The sequence below is a fragment of the Chenopodium album genome, chromosome 17 (genome assembly GCF_948465745.1).
Source record: "Chenopodium album chromosome 17, dcCheAlbu1.1, whole genome shotgun sequence".
In the NCBI taxonomy this organism is placed as follows: Eukaryota; Viridiplantae; Streptophyta; class Magnoliopsida; order Caryophyllales; family Amaranthaceae; genus Chenopodium; species Chenopodium album.
Window position 1 is genome coordinate 9,535,295 of NC_137850.1, and position 27,057 is coordinate 9,562,351.

Below are 27,057 nucleotides of genomic sequence, written 5' to 3' on the forward strand. Positions count from 1 at the left end.
TTTTGTAGAATCTACCTCTTGTTTCTTCTAGGTCTAGGACATCATCTTGCTCACATAGTTTATCATGTCACTTAACATCAATAAGACTTTTTTTTTACCCAATTGTGGTATTCCTGAATGAAATATGACTTGCGTTAACATGTAGTGGATGATTTGTATTTTGCGTAATTATGTACAAGGTGATTTTTATCTTGCATTACTGTGTACAAGGTGATTTGTATCCCAATTTATTGCCTTTTCGGTGGTGTAGGTGGTAATGGTGCTATAGCATGATCTTTCATTTGTCTAATGGTGCTGCACTAGTAGTTAATTAATAGTCACTATATATTTTGTCCTCATTGCAGGTTCAAAACAATCTATGTACACCTAAAAATGGAACTATTTTGGTCGCTTCTACTCAGGATTTCTTGACTTCGTCTTATTTAATTACTAGAAAGGACACATTTTATGACCGTGCAACATTTTCTCTTATGTGTTCTTATATGGGAGATGGAATGGAAATCATTGATTTGCCAACACCAGCCTTGATTAAGGTTAGTTGAGTAATAATGTTACTAAGAGTTAATTAAGGTTTGTTGTGGGCGCTATATCTATGTTATATGAATTTGTTCTTTATAATTGGATGATATAATATTTCTAAGTGGGTTTAATGAAGTATATGTTCTTTTTGTCTTTTGTAATTGACATAAAGTAGATACAAAGTATACAATACTATACTACTAGTCAACCTTGTTAAATTGTAAAAAAAAAATACTTTGTTTTGAATACTTGCAACACACACTTATTCACAGTATATAAGAAAAGTTGGTCTCACATTATTTAATAAATGTAAATGGGGTTGAGAGATTGTGTTGAGTATTATTAAGTGGGCCCTGAGCTTTAAACAAGGGTATTATGACAACTTTTCACCCAAAATACCTTCCAATTTTAGTCTGTTGGAAGTATTATGACATTTCCATTTGAGTAAAGTGTTGCAAGTATTAAAAAATAGAGGAAGTTTATAAATTGAATGACAGTGAACTAAAGCTTTTCATTATATCACAATTGAATAGAAATGTTCATGGTTTGTCTAATAAGTTGTGAAGTATCACTATCGTTTATTTTCCCTGGTCTCAATGATAAATTTGAAGAAAATTCTTCTAGATGATAGATAAGGGGTTAAGCACCCAACAAAAAATGAATGTTTGAATATAAAGGCTTTGCCAAAAAAAAAAAAAAAAAAAAGCCTAAGAAGTTTTAGTTTTTTTTTGATGTTATAGGCATTAATAAAAAAAAAGTAAACAAATTTATAATAGCAATTAGCAAATGTTCTTGGAATAATATTCTACACAGAAACTTTGAATATTTAGCTTTGCAAAAGCATTACAATTTACATCTTAGTTGGAGAAAAGACTTGCATGAGTTACATCTCTGACATAATTTATTATTGCTCCATAATACACATAGCTCTATTTAGCGGGTTCATTTCATCATATTTTATGCCAGTGTACAAAATTTGTCACATCCCATGACATGAGCCAAATTGATATTTGATTGATTTCATCTTTTTTTATGTAAAAAAAGCTTGATAACGCACAAATCAAAAGTTTATACAACTGTTTTATAGTAGCTTCGCCCATAGATTATGTTGCTTATTGGAAAACAAGACATGTTTATGTCAAAGAAGAATGCTAAAATGTAATTTTCAAATTTGTAGGATGGAAGTTTAAATGGAAACCTGGTTGTCTAATCCACCTAATTTTAAATAATGGACGAAATCCCGAAATAGGCGAATGACAGGTGGTGATGGAGTGGGTCGGTTTTGGGTGATGGTCCATCCCTTGCATTGCTGTCCATCTGCCCTAGGAAACTAAAAGGTGTAGATGGGAGTTTTTTTTTTTTTTTGGACATCCACCTATTAGTAGCTTCATAGGACATATCATATTAAGCAGATGTAGTAGAGATGCAGATTTTGAGATGGATGTGTGGGAACACTTTAAAGGATGGAATTTGAAATGAAGATGTTAGGTAAAAATTTGGAGTTGTGGAGATTGAGAATAAAAAATAAGGGGGAGCTGATTGTGTTGGTTTGGGCACGTTAGATGGAGATTGAAAGACGTACTCATAAGGAAAGTAGAGGGTTAGATTAAGGAGATCTCAGAAGAGGCAAGGAAAGATAAAAGATAACACTTACATGGAAGAAGTTTAAAAGGACATGAAGAAGTTTTTTGGACCATGTAGCCAACCCATCTTTGGGATTAAGGCTTTGATTGTTATTGTTGTTGTTTTGCTTTTCGTTTCTGCATTTGATGAATTTGATTGATTCTGATTATGACTGAGAGCAGTAAATCATTTTCATTTGTTTTTCTCCGCCTTGAAGATTAATACTTGTTGAAGCTAGACAATGGGGGCTGCATTTTTTGTTACTGTCACAACCATACCTTGTAACCCCTTGTGCTCTTTAGATAAAAATTTCATTAATACTTAGATTACAAAGAATAATCTGAAAAAATCAACAGTAGTATAATATACACATGCTGAATGTACCATGTATGATGGAACAACCGCGTGAAATACCCCTCATAGGGTATCCCTAAATTGATGCAAGGTAGGTACACTGTTTTTATCCCAGATAGCTTCAAACCACTTACCTTGTCTTGGTGGCTAAGATTTGAGGACAAGCATATAGAGATCTTTGTACTAAGTATGGAAAGTAATACAAAAAGGAGAATTGAATTCCTTACCACAACCCCCTAGCTGGAAAATTATTTACCATGTCTGCAATAACAGGGTTTGTGAGGCTCCCCAAACTAAATAAATGATTTAATCAATCAGAGAGGTCATGTCAAATGCATTTTTGTAAAATGTTGGTTAGACTAGTTTAGAAGTGTTGCGCACAAAATTAAGTGTTTGAAATAACCATTTTACAAAAACTTTGTCTGACTTTGGCCCAAAGGGAAGAGTCTCGGTGTCATAACACCGTGTGCGAGTGTTGAGTATGCTACACAGGTGCTTGATGTGAAAGGGAAGTTGGAGTTATTAATATTCTTTTTTCTTTTTTGGGTGCTGGCGGGGGTGGGTTGTGGCTAATTAACGAACGAGAATCCAAAGAACTTTTTCTTCTGGAAAAATAATATTTTGTAAGTAGAGAAGGTAGAAAATTATATGTAACAATGATGTGTTTTTCCAATGAGCATTGATGGAGCTTACTAGTATTATGTGATGCAACTTTCATTTCTTTTGTATTGCTTAGTGACTTAACTGCCTTTGCTGTTTTGTAGCCAGTTGAGCTTTGGACGGGTAAACAATTATTTAATGTTCTATTACGTCCAAATGCACAATTGAAAGTCTTTGTAAATCTTATGGTGAAAGAGAAGATATATCGCAAAATTGAAGATAGAGAGACTATGTACTGTAAGGAGGAAACCATGTGTCCGAACGATGGTTTTGTTTACTTCCGCAACAGTGAACTAATGTCTGGGCAACTAGGAAAAACTACCTTAGGTCAGCTTTTAAACTTTGCTATTGGATTATTTATTTATGTAGTTATCATCATATTTTACCTCCGTTTCACAGTTACCATGTTCGATTTTTCCACATCCATCTACTATCTTATGCTGTGTCCCACAACAATTTTACATTTCCGTGAATTCACCATACTCTATGTGCCTTATTCTTAAACCGCTTACTTGCGGCACACACACCCTCTCTCTTTTGTCTTAGTTTCTGCAAATGGCAAATGTTAAGATCATTGCGAAACTAAGCTAGTACAATTTATATCATCTTAGGGAAATAGGATTCCCTTGTCCTACCTTTGGACTATGAGGACTAAGAATAAGTGTGTTTAGATGTAATACGTGTGAAGGAAAAATAAACTATCATATTAAGGTGATTGATTATGATTGATAAAGATTATGTAGTGCTTTGACTAGATGCCCTTTCCTTTAGTTTGTATTAAATGATTATTAGCTCCCCTCACTTCCCCCCTCCCCCCTCCTTTTTTTTTTTTTTTTTTTCCTAGTTATTTATATATTTAAAACGCAAAGCTATAATTATCTATCAAATAAGAACTTTAGGATTTTAATTAGGTAAACAAAATAGTTGAGAGCTACAGAGGGTAGTAGGAGGGATATATATATACACAAGAAAAGAACAAAAAAGTCTTAAGGCCTCTCAGTGAGGAACTTACAAATGTCTTGTGGTGGTAAATGGTAATTTTAATATTTGAGACCCAAATCACTCCATGTAGCAATTGTACATCAGAGTGATTAAGATATTTGGCTTTGACGATGGCATTTGATATTATTTTGTGTTTTCTTTTCAATAAAAGTTTAAAATGTAGAGTTTAAAAGAGTTCCATCTGTGAATATTTAATAAATTTATTGCTTCAGTATGAAACCCTTATTCTTGCTTTCAATCATAACTTTTATTAATGAATTTTGAACAAAACCATCAATATATTCAGATCTAGAGTTTTTACATGCAAAAAATTCCCTAACCTTTCTCCGTTTCTAACTAAATGCTTAAAAGTTTAAGACATACTTAAAAAGGGGCCAATAGGTTATGAACCCTTTAATAAGGGTTACCCTTACCCAAGCTCAATTCACAACTAAATTGAGATAAAGGCCAACAAGTTCATGTAAGCCTTCATAAGGGAAAATAAGACAATAAGTTCAGATGAGCTCATATATGGGAAACTAAGTTCACACAAGGCTTTTGGATGTGGAAAGAATAAAGCCTAAAGAAGATGATGCCATACTCTATAACTTGTTTGCTATTCAATTTTTTTTATAAGGGTAATACAAGCCTGTAAGAAGTCGAGTTTTGATAATTTATATCGCCTGCTTTGAAAATTGGATGGCTATTTTATTCTGAAGCCAGCATATTGGCTTCAATATACATGAGCGATCCTGATTTTTGGAGGAATAACAGAGTTGCTAGATATGACATTGCAACTACTTGATGACTCTAAAGATTGTTTTTAAACTAATGCAGGAAATGGCAATAAAGTTGGGCTTTTCTCTGTCCTTGTTCGAGACTATAATGCGCATGCTGCTGCTGCTTGCATGAATCGATTAGCAAAACTGAGGTAAATGCTCAACAATGTTGCTAGTGCATATTCTTTTGCTGTATTTCAGGTCAAGAAAATTCTGTTATGATTTTGGCAAAGTTGGTACGCTATGTCAAATGTGAGTTAAACTTGTAATGAGTTTATATATTCCTTCCTATTTGGCCATTATATTTATTCCATATACATTCAACTAGAATATTATTCCATTATTTGATGTGTCAAGTATCTATATTAATGTGTTACTTATACGTATATCATATAGACATACTATGGTAAAAGTAATATGGAGCTACAACTTTACAGAACACAAGATAAGATTTAGTGACTAAAAATTATTCTAACTTAAATAACATTTTAGTATCTATCTCCACCTATAATTACATAGTAATATATGTTAGGAAAAAAAAGATAAATTAAAAGATGTACTACGCATATTGAAGCAAGTAACTTTTGGATATCATTAATGATTTATTATTATAAGATGCGTATGTAATTTTCTTATAAATAAAAAAAAAATCGATCTTATTATATATTTATTCATTGAAAAATTAATTAATGCAACTATTAAATTTTATTAACATATTTCATTAGATAGTTATGAACAAATTTAGGTAAGTTTAAACATGTCGTAATCTATTGTAATCTATATCCATTAAGAATATTTTAAATAAAAAATTATACTGGAAATCAGAACCTAATAAGCTACCAATAAAATATTGACTTTATGTTACTCCACATGCTCAAACTTAGACTAAAAAACCAACACGAGTTATGCAATAGTTAAACTAATTTTATATTTTGATTTTTGACACTATTCATAACATCTTGGTATTGTAATCTATATCCTTAAAGAAAATTTTAAAGTAAGAAATTATGTGGGAAATCGAAAACTAATAAGCTACCTTCAATACAATATTGACTTTATGTTACTCCACATGCTCAAACTTAGACTAAAAAACCAACATGAGTTCTGCAATAGTTACTGGACTTGTTTATGATGATGATAGAAAGTCCCTTAACTTGATGTGCCAAAGTCTCATCTTTCTCAATTCCTAATATCTAGAACATTTAGATGAACGTGCTAACTCTAGTTCAGATGTTTGAACTTGGTTATGTCAATAGGATGAACCCAAGTCTAGTATCTTTGGTTGTAATTTGGGTCTTCCAGCCTTGACTAGACTTGATTCATTGACAGGATGTTTGATTTATAATCTTAATATATAACCTTGAAGTTCCTGGAGGGCTAGAGGAAATAATCATAAAATGATCTATATTTGTAATCTTGTAATCCAAGTCTCTAAGAGAGTAAGAGATCAACTTTTAGGGTTGGGGGGGGGGGGGGGGGGGAGTGTATTCTTATTTCTTTTAGAGGGTTAGCCTAACTGTTTATATCTTATTCATCAACTGTCTCTCTTTATTCTCCTGTTGTATTTCTGTTTACATGGTTCTTCTTCGGGATAAATGACTTCAATCACTTCACAAATATATTTCAAGTTACCATACTTGATGTTCATATGATCTTATTGTTGTAGTGCATGTGACACTCTATGTTTTCACATTAAAAAATATGTTGTATTGACAGAAGAACTAGCATTTGTCTGGTGAGAAGTCTCAAGCTAGACTAATGATGTTCAGCTAATGAATTTGTTATGTCGCTTTTGTACTTCTTAATTGACTACTTGCCTACTTGGTGGTCATGTAAGGTGGCTACTGTGCTAGCTGTCCTACTGGATATGATGTCGTGTGCTCTAGCTTTTCCAGAATATCTTTTATCTTGTTTCTTAGTCTTCATGAGTTTCAATTCAGTGTATTTTTGTATGCTCGGAACCCTTCCTAGATGTTGGAGATGAGAATGTTTAAATTGTGGTTACCTTCTTAATATATAATTTAATTTAATTTATTTTTATTTCATTTTTGCAGTGCTAGATGGATTGGTAATCACGGGTTTTCAATTGGCATTGATGATGTTCAACCAGGGAAAAAATTGGCTGAACAAAAACACTCTGATATAGTCAAGGGATATAAAACATGTGATGAGTTAATAAAATCCTTCAACGAGGGAGAGCTGGCTTGCATGCCCGGATGTGATGCATCCCAAACTCTAGAGACAAAAATAACTCAAGTGTTGAATGAAATTCGTGAAATAGCAGGAAAGGTAATGACTTTTGTCCACTAAAATGTATCATTAATACTACCCCTTTGTAATAATAACAATACATGGCATTGCACAAATTTGTAGGAAATTTATATGGTGGCGGGGAGTTTTATAATGTGAAGTATAGTTAGTGGGGATGTTAACTGTTAAAAGGAGAGAGAAACTAATATAAAAGTCGTGTAAGTGGGGTTTGTAGGAGAGAGAAATAAATTAATACTCCCTCCTTCCCTCCATGTTTAAATAAATGAAACGTTTTCCTTGTGCACATACGGCAATGCAAAACTTTGACTGATAATATCTTTGATTATTAATAAGTAAAAATTATAACAAGTGAACATTAATAAACTATTCATCGAGACGAGTCCAATAAGTACTCACTAGACTATATTTATTCTAATGTATAAATCACAAACATTGGTCAAAGTGAATTAGATGAATAGTGCAAAAAGTCAAAACGTTTCACTTATTTAAACACGGAGGGAGTAGTAGTGAGTCCTTACTAAATAAGAAAGTGTTGCAATTATTATGTAGGGAATGTAAAAGGAAAGTGTTGCAATTATTATGTAGGGAATGTTAAAGGAAAGTGTTGCAATTATTACGAAACAGAGTGAATACTTCTAACTAATGAGTTAGCATATATCCTCTTCGATTCCATTTAAGCTTCAGGGAGAGGCGAGCACAGGCAAAGGACTGAACTAGGATAAGGCATAATCTTCAGGTTTGGAAAGTTTAAGGGCAATGGCAATACAATCCTTCAAATAAAGATAAACATGGGAGATAGAGCACCCGATGGTCTACCTGCAAGGTCAGGGAACCAGAAGCATTGACTCTTGATCACTTGCAGAGTTAATGCACAACACGTAAATTTATATCCTTACTAAACAAACTACAGGAACCATGCCTACTCTTTCCTGCCCAGTGTGGACGACTATAACCATATAGGACTATTGCATTCATTTTGTATCTTATTAAAAAGGAGCTGATTAAATATTATATTTCATTTCCTTTGGTTGCCGATTATTAACTTTATCAAAATAATTAATCTGTATGGATACATTTCTAGGTTTGCATGAAAGAGCTCCATTGGAGGAATAGCCCGTTAATCATGTCACAATGTGGCTCAAAAGGTTCCCCAATCAATATCAGCCAAATGGTTGCATGTGTAGGTCAGCAAGCAGTTGGAGGGCGCAGAGCACCTGATGGCTTCATTGATCGCAGTCTACCACACTTTCCTAGAAATTCCAAGACTCCAGAAGTATGTTTCATCTTGTTCTTGATGAATTTATTTGATGTACTTTTAATAAATTTTATACTTCCTCTGTTTTTAATTATTGCACCACTTGCCTTTTAAGGAAGGTTAACGCTAAGATTACAGCGTAATCACCGAATGTACTTTGAGGTTATAGCGTAGAAGTTTGAAAAGGGGAGGGCATAGCTTAGAAAAGTGAATACCATAGGGTTACTATGTAGAAAAATCCATATATATATACACCCAATATTCGTCTTCCATTCATTTCCTTTTGTTTTTGGATATTGTATTCAGATTTTCTCTGTGATATAATTTTGGAAATTTATATTCAGTCACCCGCGTTTTGGGATAACATGAAAACATTTTCTTGTCATATAGACATCGCTTCACCTTTTTTTTTTCATCAATGATAGATTTTGAATGCTTTTAATTATGACACATGATACTTGTTTAAATTGAATAAATAGAGAAGATAGCGGGGGTGGGTTGATTAAAAGTGAATAAAAAAGTAGGTAAAGGTAAAATGAGACTTTTATTTAGAGACAAAATTTGAGTGAAATGATATTTTATATTGGGAAAGAGGGATTAATATCATATGTGCATAAATAGTTTCTAGTTTTATATTGCAGCCACGATATCTCCTCTTTCACCCTTATTAACTACTGAAATTTGCACTATGATAGAATCAGGAAATTTGCTTGTATATCGTCAATAAAGGAAAAATGAAACTTTTTTAGGTAAAAAATTGTTTGGGTGATTTGGGACTTATATTTCAGGATAGAAGAATTATATTATTTAAGTACGTCATTAATCAAAAGAGGGTCATTTTCTGTATCAATCTACTCAAGTTTTTGGGATAAGATGCCAACATATCAATATGCTTTAACCTTTCCTTCATATAAAGAGTTAATATGGGATGCTTTCAGCTATGCTGATACGCAGGCTGAAGGAGTTGGATAATCTGATTTATGGGCCATCTGCACTCTATATTGCTAGGGTGACTCATTGATATGAGTTGTGATTACGACACAAGAAAATGAATGGGGGGATTTAATTGATCTGAACTTTGACAGTCAAGGGTTTAGATTGAGAACATTGAACTTTATGTTCTCCATTTTTTTAATCTAGCATCACCTTTTGCTTCTTCTGTGCACTAAGGCCCTGTTGTGTTCACCTTATTTCCACTTATTTCAGGGTTAATAAGTTTAGATAAGGGTTAATAAGTTCAGATAAGATAAGTTCAGGAAAAATTAGTTGTGCTAAGGGTTAATCAGGGCTACCCAAGTTTAATTTATAACTAAAATAAGTTCTAATAAGGGCTAATAAGATCAGATAAGTTAAGATAAGTTCAGATATGATAATGGAACAAAATTAGGGTCCTATGACCAACTAGGTATGCTGGTTGAGCTACTTATTATATCAAGCAAACGGTTTGGTATTACCTGGATAATGCTTGGGATGTTGGTTAAGCGACTTATTTATATGATAAGGAAATTATTGTAGGGCACCAAGGAAAGTAACATTAATTTTGTGGTTATTTGTTACATTGGGATTAGTTTTTTGAGAAAATGGAATCCTGTTATAATCTAGTTTTAGCATCGCACGTCTCACATGTTACTGAGGAGTTCCTCATGTTCTTGATATGGGGAGTTTAATGGATTTCAGAGATGCACTATAGAAATATGTTTTAAGCTTCTCCTGCAATGCAGTATGTCTGTCTGTTATAGGCTGGTTAATGTGTTCACATGGAGACAGATTTTTTTCAATTGTGATATTTTTATAAAAACAAAAATGCATGTCTTGGAAAGTTGCATATGAGGGATCTTGTTTGAAACTGGTCTAGTCCGATACATTAATAATTTCTCTACTGACTGCCCCTTGCATATGCATGTATACTATAATTGTGCTTGTGCCAAGAAATAATTCATTGTCTGATTTGAGCATGCCTTGTGCCAAGAAATAATTCATTGTCTGATTTCTGCAGGCTAAGGGTTTTGTGGCTAATTCTTTTTACAGCGGCTTGACAGCTACAGAGTTTTTTTTCCATACTATGGGAGGGAGAGAAGGCCTTGTGGATACAGCTGTATGTTGAAACTACTAAATGTGTATATTTGTTTTGATTACTGTATTATTTTTGAGCTTGCATGTCTGTTTATTTCACCGTGTTTACAAAATCGGAAGTTTTCAAACTGTCAACCATGCCATAGCTCTTTATCACGTTGCAAAAATTTTGTAGTCCAATTGTTTACAAAAGTTGAGTGTCTAAACATGGGCCAGTACCTCATGGTTCATGCAACTACTAGTTCCTTACTATGATAAAGGATTGTCCCCCCTCCTTTTTTTTTTTCCTCCCTTTGTTTCTTCTGATCTCAGAAGCAATTCAAGATATACAAAAATATTTGATGAGATAAATTTCAGCATATAAACCATATCATGTCAATTAAACTTATGGTTATAGTATGATAATTTGCAAAGGATATACGAGCATATTTTTCCATGTATACACTTGTTAAATGGTAGCTTTTGTAAACGTAGTTTACTTTATATGATGGGAATTTGACTGGATCTAAATATTACTAGCTGGGATGAAATTGAGGCAGTACATTGTTTTTGAAGTTCTTTGACACCATGGCCAAAATCTAAATCACAGAGTATATGTTCAACGAGAGTACTCTGAAATTTTTTTATTGAAATACTTTTCACATTTTGCTAGGTAAATACGGAGTATATGTCTAAGGTTATTTAATACCAATCATTAATTTTATGATCTAATATGTAAATGAGATTTAGATCTATGCTTTCTGCTTCCTTTACTTAAGTTTTGTTACTTTGTCTACTATGTATAGTTGTTTCAATTTTGGCAGCATTAATTCATGTAATGAGTGGTTTATGTAATAAATGGCCTTTGCTGCAGGTGAAAACTGCTGACACTGGTTATATGTCACGTAGACTGATGAAATGCCTGGAGGACCTAGCAGTTCATTATGACATGACTGTAAGAAATTCTAATGGAACTATTGTTCAATTTTTTTATGGTGATGATGGTATGGATCCGGCTCAAATGGAAGGGGCAGAAGGATTTCCGCTGGATTTTGAGCGGTTGCGTTTCAAAGTGGAGGTATAATTTTTTCATAGCTTTCCAGATTGTCAAGCCAGTGTTGCATCTAAGATATGAAACTTTGATCTAACAAGTTACTTTGTGCAGGCTACTTGCCCTGCAAGGGGAAATATGAACCTGTCTCATACAGTAATCTCTGAAATCATAGATAAGAGGCTTTCAGATTATGATATGAGTACCGGTGGTGGTTGCTCCGGTGCCTTCAAGATGAAGTTATTAAGTTTTTTCAATAAATTATCTGAAAGAAAATGCTATGTTTCTGAGCAGCAACTGCAGGTAGTACTTTTTAATTTAATCAGAGTTTTTTTTTTTTTTTCTCTGGTGATAAAAGATCTCTTTATAAATGAGCAAATAGCAGCAGTATGTACAGTAGGACAATAAGAGAGGACAAGCTGTTCTTGAAACTTATGCACTAGCCCAATCACATCCGAATTCCCCAACCATGTAACTCTTTAATTCCCTGTTGCTTTAGACTAATAAGAATCATAGTGAATTATTCTATCACACAACAAATCAGCGATCATGTGGCTCCCTTGCAAAAATATGCATTCCGCTTTAAACCTTAAACACCACATTATTGCCATAAGAGCATTTTGCCTCCATATCTTCTTCCCATTTGCTCTTCCAAAGCCTTCAAAGCTGACATACAAGAGATCTAAAACTTTACTTGGAACTAGTTTTTCCCTTTGTACATGAAAGAGTATCCTCCAAATATTACCTGGCATCAAACTAAACAAAGTCATATGAGCACTTCTCACTGTAGGCATGACATAACACACATATCAGGTGATATAGCCATCAATGGTCTTCTTCTTTGGCGAGCATATCCATAGATCTTGAAGGGGTGGGGGACCTCGTAGGTGAAGGATGGTGAACTAAATAAGAATTGCAAGAAATCATCCTAACTACTGCACTATCCTCTACCTTTGACACTTATGGTCTTAAATAATCAAAGTGACTCACTGACTCGTCTATTTCTCTATCGCAAGGATGCCTTGGTAACTTAGATTTTTCCAAAAAATAGATGTTCACCTCTCTTAACATTTTGATAAGTTCTAATACAATAATCATCACTACTTTGAAGCCAACAAATGAGAGGAAGATAAAAATAATGAGTAACCCACACCCTACATTGTTCATTTCACCTATTATTGAGTAAATTGCCAACCATTGAGGTTCCAAAGGAAGGTATCGCCGTCTTTCCATCATAGCAACTATCTTTATAACCAATTTTCAAACAAATAATCCTCCTTCCTCTTTCGGTTGATATACTAGTTCCTATTCCATTAAATGTTCTCTTTTCCTACTAGTGTTACCACCTTTTGGGCACCTAGAGAAACCTATCACTCGATCGTTGACTATGGTGCATGGACATGCAAGGCTGAGCCACATGAGTGGGCCATGCATTGAGTCAAAGAGATTTAGCTCTTGTTGGATCTAGACCTATCATAGAAGAATTTAAGCCTTGTGTTGCCAAGCGTTCAAAGCCTAGAACTTTTCGCTAGAGCAAGGCACACACCCCAAAATGACAGTTATGACACCCAATTTCAAAGCTTGAGTTTATGTTTTTGCTATTTTAGAGATTGTTAAATTGTCAATGACTTTAAGCTTTGTGAAGTTTCAAAAAGGGTGGATAAGGGAAGGTTGAAGACGGGTCGATCCGTTCAAGAGGATAGCGGAGAGAGAAATGAGATAATTGAATATTGGAATAATTTTTTTGGGCTTAAATTTCTGTCCCCACACTCTGTTATCCTCTTTTCCCTTTAAATAATTTATTTGGACCCACAATCGATTAACTTTTTTTCTTTGTAATAATTTAATAGGACCTACACCTTTATTTATTTATTTATTTATTTTCTTTTTGATGTACATTATATTTCATTTAGGAGTACTTCAAATTTTATTCATCATCAGATAGGTACTACATCATTATATAGTTAATATGTTATCAGATTTTTGAAGAGAAACCAGACCCATTACAACAGATTCACCCAAGTTAGCATTCTGCATATCCGTTTTTGTACCACGTACCCAATTGAAACTCGTCCCTTGTAACCTTGATATCTATTGTCTTTTTATTCATAGCATTGCCAAACCAGAAATCTAGCAAAGTAGCATAACCCAATAATCTATGTTGTTATTTATGGCTGTCTCATGGTCAAGGTGAACTCACATAGAATGTTGGCTTACAGCTTCCAAGGAAAAAATAACCAGGAAGTGTTTACTTTTCTGTTGGTAATCTTGCAGATTACGTACTTCATATAAAACTACACATGCAGGGTGTTGTTCCAAATTCCTGCTATTGACAGTAGCATCGAAGCTTGTCAGATTTGCATATATTTTATTTTTACTTGGGTGTATTCGTGTATGGTATAACTGTATGTCTCAAGTGCCATGTTGTTGGTACTAATATTAAAATACGGAAAAGGAGCTGCGGTATATATTGCTGTTTTGGCTTCACACATTTCTCTGTTTACACATTTCTAATATATATATTTTTAATTTTCTTATTGGTCAAACATTGTGAAGGTGTTCTTGGATGCTTGCATTTCTCGGCTTCGTTTAAAAAGGATTGAAGCTGGAACTGCTATCGGAGCAATTGGGGCTCAGAGTATTGGAGAGCCCGGGACGCAAATGACTTTGAAAACTTTTCATTTTGCTGGGGTTGCCAGCATGAGTAAGTGTCCATTGTTGAAAGTTTCATTTTATCCTCTCCATTCACCCAATCCCCAATTTCAATCTTAACCTCTATCCACCCCCCCCCCCCATGGGCTAATTAAGTCATATAAGGTGAAAACGTAGCAAAAGAAGATGAAGAAGGCTACCTAATTATTTTGTATGTGGCTTGATCCTTAACTTTTGTAGACGTTACCCTTGGAGTTCCTCGTATCAAAGAAATTATGAATGCAAGCAAAAAGATAAGCACACCAATTATCATGGCAAAACTTGAGAATGATACTTCAATGGAGATTGCGGAAACTGTAAAGGGTCAAATTGAAAAGACATTGTTGGGCCAGGTATGTAAATATCTACGGTGTACTATTTTATTCTTTTTAAGAAATGATGTTTAGAAACTACTCCCTTCTGCTTTCTTTTGCTCTTATTAAAAAATGGGGAAAGAACCAATGAAAACATTGAAGACAGGCAATGTTCCCATATCATATTAAAAAAGAATCGAAAAAAAGAAAATAAGAGTCCAATTTGGGATAGTGGAAAGCAATAATTATTGTGCAATTAATACAATTTGAAATAGTAGAAAACATAAATAACTTCGCATTTATTACATAAATAATCAGAATTTGAAAATAATTAAAAGTTAATTTTATCCCAAAATTATGCTATTAGTAGGAAATCCTTAGAAAGAAGTTTTTGAAATATACCAAAAGAACAAAAAAAAAAAAAAAAAAAGAGGGGGGGGGGGGGGGGGGGTTTCATTTGAAATGCATTTATTGTAAAAGAATAAAAATAAATATGTATCTATCTTGTAAATTATTCTGTTATTCATGTCACCTTCTAAATGCTTTTTCTCGTGCTACCACTACCTTGTTGTGCTTAATAAGGATAAAGCTTCCTAGAGGCAATAGAACGGCTCTAGAGCTTCTGTGTAGGTTTGAGCTGCATTTACTATATCATAAATTTGGGTGTAAAAACAATCCCTATACACCTTTTTTTTTTAAAAAAAAAAAAAAAAAAAAAAAAAAAAAAACGCTTAGCACAATATTATTAATCAAGTCAAGTTCCACCTAAGTTGTTAAGCTTTGGGGAAAGGAGTTCGTACAAACATACTCCACATTACTACCCGTATCCCACCTAGCCACAAGGTGAGCAACGGTATTACATGCTCTAGGAATATAAGATAAGTCAAAGAAATTAAAAGAAGTGCTAGCTTGTTTAATATCATCAATAATCAGTTGAGTATGATTATAACTCTGCTTCACACTTGTCACGTCCTTCTTAACATTAGACGCATCACTCTCCACTGAAATCATCTCACAGCCAAACCTTCTTGCAAGTTGAATTCCAAACCTTACTGCCATTGCTTCAGCATCCTCAATGGTAGTTGGATGAGCTCTTCTTATAGCAGCAAGAATAATCTTGCCTTCCCAGTCTCAGATCACCACACCCAAACCCACCTTAACTCCTTCCACGCAATGGGCGTCAGCATTGATCTTGTAAATACCAAAAGCAGGACACTTCCAGGATAGATTACTGTTTGTAGCAACATTGTTTGCGCTTCCAACCCCCACTTTAGCTAAATAGCTCCTATACTCATCAACCATTCTGATCATACCAGTAGCAATCTGGAAGGCATTCACATCAACATGCTCATATACTCTCTTATTGCGGCAAGACCAAGCAGCCCACATTAAAATAGCAGCAGTTCGCAATTCATTGCGTTCTAACTTAGATGTCAGCCACACCCATCTATCACAGAAATTAGATGAGGGAGCTTCATGTATTGTAGACACAAACTCACAGTGTTCCCAGATTGGTTTTGCATACAAACAATTAAACAAAGAGTGAATCACCGTCTCACTGCTCGCATAGCATATGGGGCAGCACTCATCTTGCACAATGTGGCGGAATTTAAGCCTCTCCTTTACAGCCATGAAGCCTTTGCACGCTCTCCATAGAAAATGTCAGATTTTTGGAGGGCCTTCGATACTCCATATACCCTTCCCGACTACCTCATCTTCCACAACTCCCACATTGTTATGAAACCCCTCCTTCACAAGCCAATACCCAGACTTCACCGAGTATGTGCCATCCTTTGTAAAATTCCAGAAAAGCGAATCTTCTGGTCTTCTATTAGACAATGGCATAGCTAGGATAAGGTTGCTATCATCACTTGTGGAAGAGCTATGGATCAGCTCTGCATTCCATTCACCACATTCTGCATTTAACAGATCACAGACCTGTAAGTTCATGTTACAATCCCTATACACCTTGTGTGCTTTAGTTTGCCTTTTAATCCTCTCTTCCAACTCTACTAAAATGCCTCGCCGTAGCCCAAAAGAGCTCTCGACTCCTACATCCTTGGTGGGTGTGCTATTTATACCGTTGTAACAAAGTCCATCCAATGTCTCCTTTTGTGGGTCCAGTTTCTGTGTCTGTTTACTTTTTTTTTTTTTACCTTATAACTTTTCATCTTCTTTTGTTTTGTAGGTTGCGAAGAGCATAAAGCTTATTATGACTTCAATTAGAGCCTCTGTCGTTGTTAAACTTGACATGAGAAAAATTAATGCTTTAAGACTGTGTATAAATGCCTATACTGTCAAGGACAATATCGAAAGATCTTTGGCGAAGCGGAAGAATGACAAACTGGTAAAAAGAAATTCTTCTGAATTTTTTTCGTTCAGTTTTAAATAGTTTTGATATGCATTTAATGCATGATTATCTGCAGAATGTTATTGTTTTTGATGATGTGAAGCTGGCTGTCATGCCAGATTGTGATAGGCATACTGCTCATTTTGTACTACACCGTCTTAAAAATAAGCTCTCCACTATTGTTGTCAAGGTAGGTTAGAGAATTTTCTGTTGCTGTTTTAGGTACTGTTGCTGTTTTGATGTTATGTCAAAAAGATTAGATTCTTTAGTTTAACCAGTAACATATATTTTCAGGGTATTGATACCGTTGAACGAGCAATTATTGCTGATGTGGAAGGACAGAAGGGGAAGCTCAACTTGATTGTTGAAGGGTTAGTTCCTTTTTTGTGTACTGGATAGTGGCTTTAATGCTTTTCTATTGATTCCCATGCTTCTCCGACCCCACCTCACCCCCACCCCCACCCCCCCGGAAGAATACATAGCATGAAGTAAGAAAATGGAAATAGGAAGGAAATATAGTTAATTTAGTTGTGTATCAACTTCGTTTGAGTGCTTACTACACACTTCACAGGAGAAGAATATTGCTTTAATAGACTATATATAGTTCAGTTTGAAAAAAATGCTCACCTCAATGCAAGCCGTTGACCTCTTTGCCCATCAAAAAACAGACAAGTCATGATTCTTAGGCAGATTCTCAGGGTTTGCACTTATGTCATGTGTATTTTATTACTCATTCCATCCCTAAATGATGTGTCCGTTTCTAATATTTTGCAAATATCGAGGAAAGTGAAGTATGTATATAATCATGTTAGTACATTAAGAACAGTTACAAAGAGTAATATATTTTGTTTTTTTGTGAATACAATAATGTATTTGTTGGTTTATGCAAGTAGTGCATGTGGGCACCAAATTTAAAGGGCATTTAGGGTATTTAAGTAGATTAAAAGGTATTAAGTGAGGGTATGTAGGTAATTATACAAAAACTAAAAATAGAAACAGGCACATCATTTTGAGACACCCGTTTAGGAGAACAGGCACATCATTTAGGGACGGAGGGAGTATTCAATATGCTTTTCCTTTTCCTTGTCTTTCACTGATTTTCAGTGATAAAGCTTTTGATTTGTTGACCTCCTGTGTTTTTTTTTTTTTTTTTTTTTTTTTTTTTTTTTTCAATTCTCTTACACCCCTCTCCCTCCCCCATATCCCAACTCACAACAACATAAACACCCTCCAAATCCGTATCTTTCCTTAATCAAAATAATCCACTAATATTTGATAGTATGCCTTTTGCCTTTTATTCTATTGGTGTATATCATTCATATTCCTGTATTTCAGATTATTTTACTTGTATGTCCACTGATAATGCTCAATTTATCAACAAGGTTCATGATTATAATCTGCTGTATTCCTCATTTTATGCACGGGTATTGCTATGATATTGAATGTGCGTTCTTTAATCATTTATTCTAGTGAAATTATGTTGTTTTAATAATCCCACTTTATGCCATTTGCTTTTAATGATCCCAACTATCGATTAATTTTCTTAAATCCGAATTTTGAGGGCTATTCGCTTTCTTTGGTGTTATCTCCAACATCATTGAGACCACCACTAGGGTGGTTTTTAGTAGTGGGGTTCTAGGGGAAGGGAAGGGGATTGTTTTTTTTTTTGTTGGGGGGGGGGGGGGGGGGGGGAGGGGAGAGGGATTGTTTTTGGGGGTGGGGAGGGGGTTGTTTTCGGTAGTGGGGGGAGGTAGGGAGATTTAATTGTTGTGGGGAAGGGGATTGGGGTGGTTTTCTTTGGGTGGGGAGGGGTAGGGCCAGAGGGGAAGGGAATGGTTTTTGGTGGTTGGGTAGGTGAGTTAGGTGGTTTTCAGGGGTGGGGTGGGTAGGGGTGGTGGTGTAGGTGGGAGGGGTTTTTTTAAAAAATAAAAATTAGACAATTAGGCGTTGACATGTGGCAGGGAACCACTAGGCCCAAAGAAGGTGAATACCCCTCAAAGTTCGGATATTACAAAATAACCGAAAGCTGGAATTAATAAAAAGCGAATCGGCAAAAATTGGGATTATGAAATCCAATGCTTCCAATATGCTGTAGAATTGATTTATTATTTTGCACAAAAGGAGTGTTTCACCTGGTGTGCACCTTTGCCTTGCATTCCTTGCAACTTTTATTACCTAGTTTTTTTTAACAGATTTCAGTCTAAACTCTAAACCTCAAAAAAATATTTTATGTGCTTATTCCGTCTGTTTTGGAATAGTAATTTTTGAATTATAAAAGTGTTACCATAAACTAGAATTCACAGCAATTGACATAGAATATACATGCCATAAATACTTAACTATTAGCTGAAAGGAGAACAAATAACCCAAAACTGTCACCATAAACTAGAATTAACAGCAACTGACACAGAACATACATACCATAAATTTTTAATCAAAGACCGTAAAAGTATAAATTTATTCATAGAATCATAAGTTTTAGATGTAAAATCATAAGTTTCAAATAAAACTCTACCCCCTTTTATACATATAACCATAAATTTTCAATCAAAACTATAACTTTTAATCATGAAAGCATATAAACAAGGGACAAATCAAAACTCGCAAATTTTGACTAATAACCTGAAAAATAAAAGCCATAACTAATAACCTAAGAAACATTACTAATAACTGGAATATCAAACTATTATTCTAAACCATAGTAACTATTAACCCAAAAACCTTAGGGTATGTTCGCTTGTTCGGGACCATTGTAGTTTTTGATGGTTTCCGTTTTTCTTTTAAGAAGAGAAAAGATAACATTACAAGTTTCCTCTGTTTTCATAATATGAATGCAGTTTTGGTTTCAGGAATTGTCCCCGGTACGGGAGACGGCTGAAGATTGGCGTATTCGTGCATCATTGCTGACGACCACAATACTTTTTCTCAGTCATTCTCTCTCCTTTCTCTGTACCTTTTCTGCTAACTCCCTTTTCACTCCACAAGCTAGCTCCAAAACTACTCCAATTAATTTCAACATATTAAATGAAACAAAGATGAAAATTTCATTTACACTCCTTAGTAAAACTACAAAACAGAATTTCTCCAACTAAAAAGCTTCAATTTCTAAGTGTAATAGACATAATCAATGAAACCCTTATGCATCATGTAGGATGGGATTGGGCAGTTCGTGACATTGAGAATAATCAAGATTTATTTTCACAATTTATCATCTGTCTCCCCTTTTCTCAGAATTCCTCCAATCAAAGAGCTTCAATTCTTAAGCGTAATAGACATAATCAATGAATCCCATGTGCATCATGTAGGATGGAATAGGGAAGATCATGACAATGAAATAAATCAAGCTTTGTGTTCACAATTCCTTATCTGTTTCCCCTTTTCTTAGATGTTTTTCTTTCAATTTAGTGTGGATTATATAGATTGTGAGATTTGTATACCATCTACCTTTGATGATAAGGTGGTTGATTGACTGGAAATTGCAGAACATGTGAATGTTTAATATTTGCTGTTGGGTAATTTGTTTTGTTCTAACATCTAGTTTGGATGGCAAATAGCTTTAAATTTATCAATGGTTTAAATTGCTTTGGTGTAGAATACAGAGCATAAGTCTATAAGATATGAAATGCTCTAATTTTGAAAAACTGTTATGTTGATTAAAATATACTTACTATTTTATTTAAAACCATGACTTTTAAATAAAAGAAGTAAGCTAATATTACTAAGCAAATTAGGTTTTAATAATTCCAACTTTGCTTGATTTGCTTGTAATAATTCCAACTCTTGATTATTTCATCTCACACTAAGCTTGACCTATGGGAGATTGAATAGATCAACATCCAAAACAAACCTACTTGATGGTGCTGACACCATCACCGCCACCCCGGATCCTAAATTTTCTCTTTCACATATCTGATTTACAATTCCTGATATGTTTCATCTTCCCTAATCTATTAGAGCATTCATCAATCATCCCCCCAACTTCATCTCTGTATAATCTTCTTTTCTCTCTCCTTTGCCACTATCTAGAACCTATTTCAGCGGAAGATTCTGCCGGCGCACCTCAACGTGTTTATTTGGTGCTAAAAAGAGGGGAGAGAGAGATGTGTGAGGGTGAGACAGGAACAGTTGCAGGTGGGGCTGGGTGCAGTGGTTTAGGGTGGCTGCTGGGAGTGATGGTCATGGGTAGTGAGACTAGGGTGGTGGCTCAGCTGGGAGAGAACGCCACTGATTGAATATACTTGTGGTCTGACAAATAGCTATATATCAGACATCCTGTTATAAGATTTTGTATTACAACAATAGGTTTCTTTTTGGTTGTTCACGATAGTCTAAGAGTCCTTGAGATAATTAAAATCAACCTAAACTGATGTGGATTCTAACCCCTTGTTTATTCAAGTTTTTAGAAAACCCACAATCTTGAAATAAAAGATCCAACCTTCAAGGATTTCTTTAAGATTGAATATAAACGAACCGATATTTCTCCTCACAAGATCACTCTTGAAACTTATAATTCGAATCTCCAAATTAATTAACCCACTCCCGGACACTAATATTTGAGATTAAACTCTTAGCCTACTCCTAGACACTAAGTGTTTAATGTTCTAATCTTCAACCAACTCTTTGGATTGAAAACTAGCAAAGAAAAGTTTAAACAAAAGTAAACCAAATTTTTTTTTATTAATTTCAATTTCATGTCTATCAAAAGCCATGAAATTACAACTATTTATAGACTACAAATAAGTAATTCTAAACCTACTAGGACTAGGACAAGCTCCTAGCCTATAGCTCCAAGCAACCTAAGTGGATTAGGAATACTAAACCTACTTAGATTAGGAAATTATCAAAACCAACCTACTTGGCAGTTTGTGCGGTTTTGGTTTTTGCTTTCTTTGACTGACCAAATGAACTCTGATTCTCGTGAAACCACTTTCATTAGTTAGTTGACATATTGGCGTTTCCAAAAACATATTATAAGGCATATGTTTTCCTTGAGCTTCAAGTCCGTATCTGCAGTTCTTTAGACTCCTACGAAAACTAACAAACTCCTAGAAATATAAGGAAACTTATAGACTAAGAGATACCATAGTAAAATAAATCGTAAGTGTTTAAACCAAGAAAAACCCTTTCAAGTGAAAGGTAAAAATTTGTAAGGAAAAATCTAGAAGAAACTAAGTAAAAATATTAAATGATGCATTTCTTTCCTTCTTTGAGTAGCCTATATTGGAGTTTTTTAGACCCTTCCAAAGAATTTCCCTCTTGATGCACATCATAAATTTAAGTCAATACTGGATTGGTTGAGCTTAAAAACTTGTAGGGGCAAGCTCTTGGTGAACATGTGCATAGCAAACATTAAAAAAAAAAAAAAAAAAAAAAAAAAAAGGTGAATGGATTATAGTTTTAGCAGTTTAGCTAATACAAATTCCTGTCACATTTTACCTTTGCAATTAACCCCAAAATGATCTCAACAAAATGTCAAATTGGGTAAGTAAAATAAGACAGGGAATATATCAATTTTTGCCTTTTGAATGTAGTGACTGAAAGGGGAGATGTAGTTTGTTTCTCATTCTTGGAATCTCCTAAGTACACTATTTTAATTTTCTATATTTTGGTCCACGATGAGTATAATCCTTCGCTTTATTAACTTAAAATTACTAACCTATGTGCTTCCTCTTGTGTATGATGACATAAGTCTTTGATGACAATAGTTTGATATAAGTAGACCTGGCAAACGGGTCGGGTCGTGCCGTGTTTGTTTCCGGGGTCATAGATAAACTGGTTGAAGACCCCTTGACACGAACACGACCCGTTTAATAAACGGGTCAAGATAGCTAAAAACAAACACGGCCTGTTTATTAAACGGGTAACACGAACATAACCCGTGTAACCCGCTTAGATAAACGGATCGTGTTCGTGTTAAAAAAATTAAACCCTTATATTAAAATTAAAACCTTAATTTTGCCTAGAATATTAGTTCTTCAAATATAATTTAAAGCATTACAGCTTTCAATTGATTTACATGTTCCAAAAGCTCCAAATTCATCCACTACTATGAGAGAGTTAGAGAGTGAATGAGAAAAGGAAGAGACGAAGATCAAGAATTACTACTGTGAGAAATTCGAATCACAAAAGTGAAAGCATTATACATTAAACAGATGATGAACACAATAATTTGAGTAATAGATTTAAAAAAAAAAAAAAAAAAACAATCGACAAATTTAAAAGATATTATAATAAAAGAAAAAAAAAAAAGTCAAGAGAGTAAGAGTGAAGGAGAAAGAGTTAAGTGAGAGAAGTAGCTAAGTAGGGATGACGGCTAGTTGTAGTATTAGTATTGATTGAGATTAGGTTATTTTTCATTTGGGCCATTTTTACTATGGGCTGATCCATAGTGTAATAGTTGTTATTTTATTTTAAGTAATTAAACAAGTAAACAGGTTGACCCGAACACAACCCGCTTATTAAACGGGTTGACTCTTGTTACTTTCGTGTTATAATTTTCAACACTAACCCAACCCATTTATTTAGTCGTGTCGTGTTGTGTTGTGTTGACCCATTGAACTAAACGGGTTGAAAACCCTTAACACTAACCCGCTTTTTTCTTGTCCTGTTCGTGTCGTGTTATCGTGTCGTATCAGCTTTTGCCAGCTCTAGATATAAGGTCTTAAATTGTACAAGTAAATCGAATTGAAATAAATAATAAAATAAAAATAAAAGCAAGGCTTGGACTGCCCAATTGAATGGAATATGGCTTTATGGGTTGTTTCTAATTTTTGGAATCTCAAATAAATTATTTTAAATTTCTATATCTTGTTCCATGATGAGTATAATTTATCGCTTTATTGACTTAAAGTTACTGACCTATGTGCTTCCTCTTGTGTATGGTGACATCAGTCTTTGATGACAATAGTTTGATCATGATGGTAATTATGATGATCATGGTAACATTTGTGCATTAAATACTTTGTTGGAAACATTGCATGAAGGATCATGGTTTATGTCTATGATTTTTAATATGCTTGTACCTATTATCTTTCCAAGATTACTGATCTGTCAATTTTATCATGTGTGTATGTCTTGTGTGGGCTATTTTAGTTACACACAATCATTTCTGACAAGCTCAGAAAGATGAAGCACCAATATGTTGAACATATGACAGATATAATTCCATATAATTTAGTCTTAATGTTTCCTTAGAGTTTAGACCCAATGCAGGTTTATAAATTGCTTTTTGTTAAAAATTACTGTTCTGGAAATAGTTTAACTGCCAATTCTGCAACCAGTTTCGGGCTTATCCTTTAGAAGTAGAAGTGGATTGAGGATGTCAACAAGCATTGATAGCTAATTGTTGTGTCCTATTGCGGTAGTTTTAAGTACCAAAATTAGTTTTGACACTTCATAACATGATTAAGTTCTTTGGCTATCTACTGTTAACTTATATTGAAAATTTAGACGTGATAAGAGATAATGAGGTATTATATCTGTACCTTATAAAAAGTATAAGATTGCTCTTATGATTCACGTGCCGCCAATTATACCCTTCAAAATGTGTATTTACATGTTTACCCTCATTAATATGTACACTTAAATAAATGTGTTACACGTATCAACTATATTGTGTTATTGTAAATGTCTTGACGTCTTGCTACCAAATACTCCTAAAATCTTTTTTTTGTAATTCTATTTGTTATGTAATTCTGAGTTTTTTATAGGACGGGGCTTAGGGAGGCCATGGGGATTCAAGGAGTTGATGGATGCAAATCAGAGAGCAATCATATTATTGAAGTCCAACAAACTCTTGGAATAGAAGCTGCAAGGAGCTCTATCATCAGAGAAATTAACAAGGTCATGCAAAGTCATTCTATGGATGTAGACATACGCCATATGATGCTTCTCGCTGATGTGATGACATTTAAGGTTATATCTTTATTCATGATTTCTGTTCACATTGATCGGGATGGTTTCTTTTATATTCTGAAAACAGATTAAATATTTGTTGCCTTTATTGCTCATGTAACAGGGGGAGGTTTTAGCAGTTACTAGAGTTGGGATTGCTAAAATGAAAGAAAGTATACTGATGTTGGCATCTTTTGAAAAAACTGCTGATCATCTTTTTAATGGTTCTGTGAATGGGAGGGAAGAAAAAATTGAAGGAGTTAGTGAATGCATCATCATGGGTGTACCAATGCAGATTGGCACTGGAATTTTGAAAATTATGCAGAGGTACGTTGACAATATATTATTGTGGTGGACTTTATTTTTTCTTCCAAGTGCCTTACCTGTTCGGGACTTCGGGTTCATAAAATGTGTTACATGTATCAACTATATTGTGTTATTGTAGATGTCTTGACGTCTTGCTACTAAATCTGCAATTTTAAGTATAAATTATGGCTTTAGGACATGTTTACTAGAAATAATTGAGTAATTCTGTCTTGTTTTAATTACAAGATGTAAAGAACAATATTGAATAGCACCAAGTGATTACCAATGTGAAAGGAGGGGTTAAAGACAGTCTTGTTCTCCAATCGTTGTTGATAATGTTGCCCTGTAAATAATGACGAGTGTGCTGTTGCTCAAAGAATTCAGAAGAAAGAGAAATGGTATATGTGAAGAAACTTTGCCAATGAGAAATCTAATTTTCTTTCCCTTCAATTTTATCTCAAGGCTACCGAAAGGAACCAGCTTCTGCACTTTGCCTGATACCAAAGAGAAAGCAAGGATAAAACAAATTTTAAAAGGGAGAACCGTGAGGATTAAATGACTTATCCCCTTTCTCTCTGCATAACTGTCATGCTTAGAAGATTGGCTTTTTTCTTACTCCTAAGGTTCTACACTAGCCACTCACAATTATAGGTTAAAAGTTCAGATAGCCTTGAAAGGAAATGCAGGAACATGTTTGTGGTTGCCTTAATGGTGAATGAATAGGGAAGTGTCCCTAACTTATAGGAAACTCATCAGTTCACTCTTGATTTTATATTTACCTGTTGGGCAAATACATTTGTCTAAATACTATTTCTAATTCCAGTATTCTATAAAAAAATACCATAGAAAAGTAATTCCCTATTCTATTGGTAGCCATTCAGATGGTTGTGTGTAACAAGTATCTTCAAGGTGTGTGAAGATGAGACCTTCCTACTCTCGTACTCTCCCATCCCAACCTTTGAACACTATATCCAAACATATCGCATCCAAGGTGTAAAGAAAGTTGGATGTAGACACCCATGCTCCTCATATTACAATTCTCAAGTGTATTTTTTTTTTCAATTTAAATCTGAAACACAACTCTCAATGTTTTTTTTTTTTTTTCAACTGCTTATACCAACTTAATGCAGATGTTCTGTGAAGTTTCATCTTGACTATGTTAGTGTTTTTATTTTTTTCAACTGCATATACTAACTTAATGCAAATGTTCTGTGAAATTGAATCTTGACTTTGGAATATGTTGTTTGGGACAGCATCTTTGATTAACTAAATGAAATCTTATGTCAGAAATTTATTCTCAACTGTCAACCTGTATTAACGGGGATGATAAATACTGAATCGATGTAGTTGTTCTGTGAAACACCTTCAAAGCTAATTAACTCAAACTTCTTTTCCTAAAGAGAAGCCAACAGACCATGTTGTTGGGTTTGTAAAACTTAATTAGCAAAATGAAATCCTTTGTTGGGTATCTTTAGTCAATCAACAATGCACAATGACTATGGAAGTGGCATAATGAAATATTGTAAAACTCGGTTAAGTGCTGCTTCACCGTGAACTTTTTTCTTCTTAGCATGAGCTTAGATTTATATCCTACAACTGTCAATGGAAGGCTCTAAAGAGATGTATCTAACAATGTTGCAGCCTTTTTAAACCGAAGATGTTAGGGCTTGTTCTCTTCAACTTATTTTCAGTCCAGTTCCGTTCAGTTCTTAACTTAATTTCCTTCTCTCATAAAATATTCAATTCAATTCAGTTTACTCCAATTAGTTCAGTTCAGTTCAGCTCAGCTCAGTTCAATAAATCAGAACAGGCCCTTAGATAACACAATTTCGTGGTATTTCAGATTCGACTCACTTTTAATTAGTTTCATTTTTTTAGCAAACCCCCTATTTACCTACTTACCCCAACTTCATCTGTTTTACTTTATCCACCTTTTATCTTACCCTACTCAACTGTTT

General features: G+C 34.3%; 1 protein-coding gene across 5 annotated transcripts in view; it reads left to right on the forward strand.

Moving 5' to 3' along the window:
* The window catches only part of LOC145589479 (DNA-directed RNA polymerase III subunit 1-like), a 39,870-nt gene that overhangs the window by 11,641 nt on the left and 1,172 nt on the right, over positions 1-27,057 (forward strand). For 4 of the 5 annotated variants that reach the window (XM_081646059.1, XM_081646061.1, XM_081646063.1 and 1 more), the window contains exons 13-27: positions 345-533; positions 3,261-3,483; positions 4,975-5,068; positions 6,971-7,205; positions 8,269-8,460; positions 10,439-10,537; positions 11,369-11,572; positions 11,660-11,848; positions 14,102-14,249; positions 14,438-14,589; positions 16,739-16,897; positions 16,977-17,090; positions 17,195-17,271; positions 24,610-24,814; positions 24,918-25,120. In XM_081646059.1, the coding sequence (XP_081502185.1) occupies positions 345-533; positions 3,261-3,483; positions 4,975-5,068; positions 6,971-7,205; positions 8,269-8,460; positions 10,439-10,537; positions 11,369-11,572; positions 11,660-11,848; positions 14,102-14,249; positions 14,438-14,589; positions 16,739-16,897; positions 16,977-17,090; positions 17,195-17,271; positions 24,610-24,814; positions 24,918-25,120 (2,483 nt within the window). Of the gene's footprint in view, positions 1-344; positions 534-3,260; positions 3,484-4,974; positions 5,069-6,970; positions 7,206-8,268; positions 8,461-10,438; positions 10,538-11,368; positions 11,573-11,659; positions 11,849-14,101; positions 14,250-14,437; positions 14,590-16,738; positions 16,898-16,976; positions 17,091-17,194; positions 17,272-24,609; positions 24,815-24,917; positions 25,121-27,057 lie in introns of those variants that run through there. The other variant, XM_081646064.1, reaches the window with a different exon arrangement.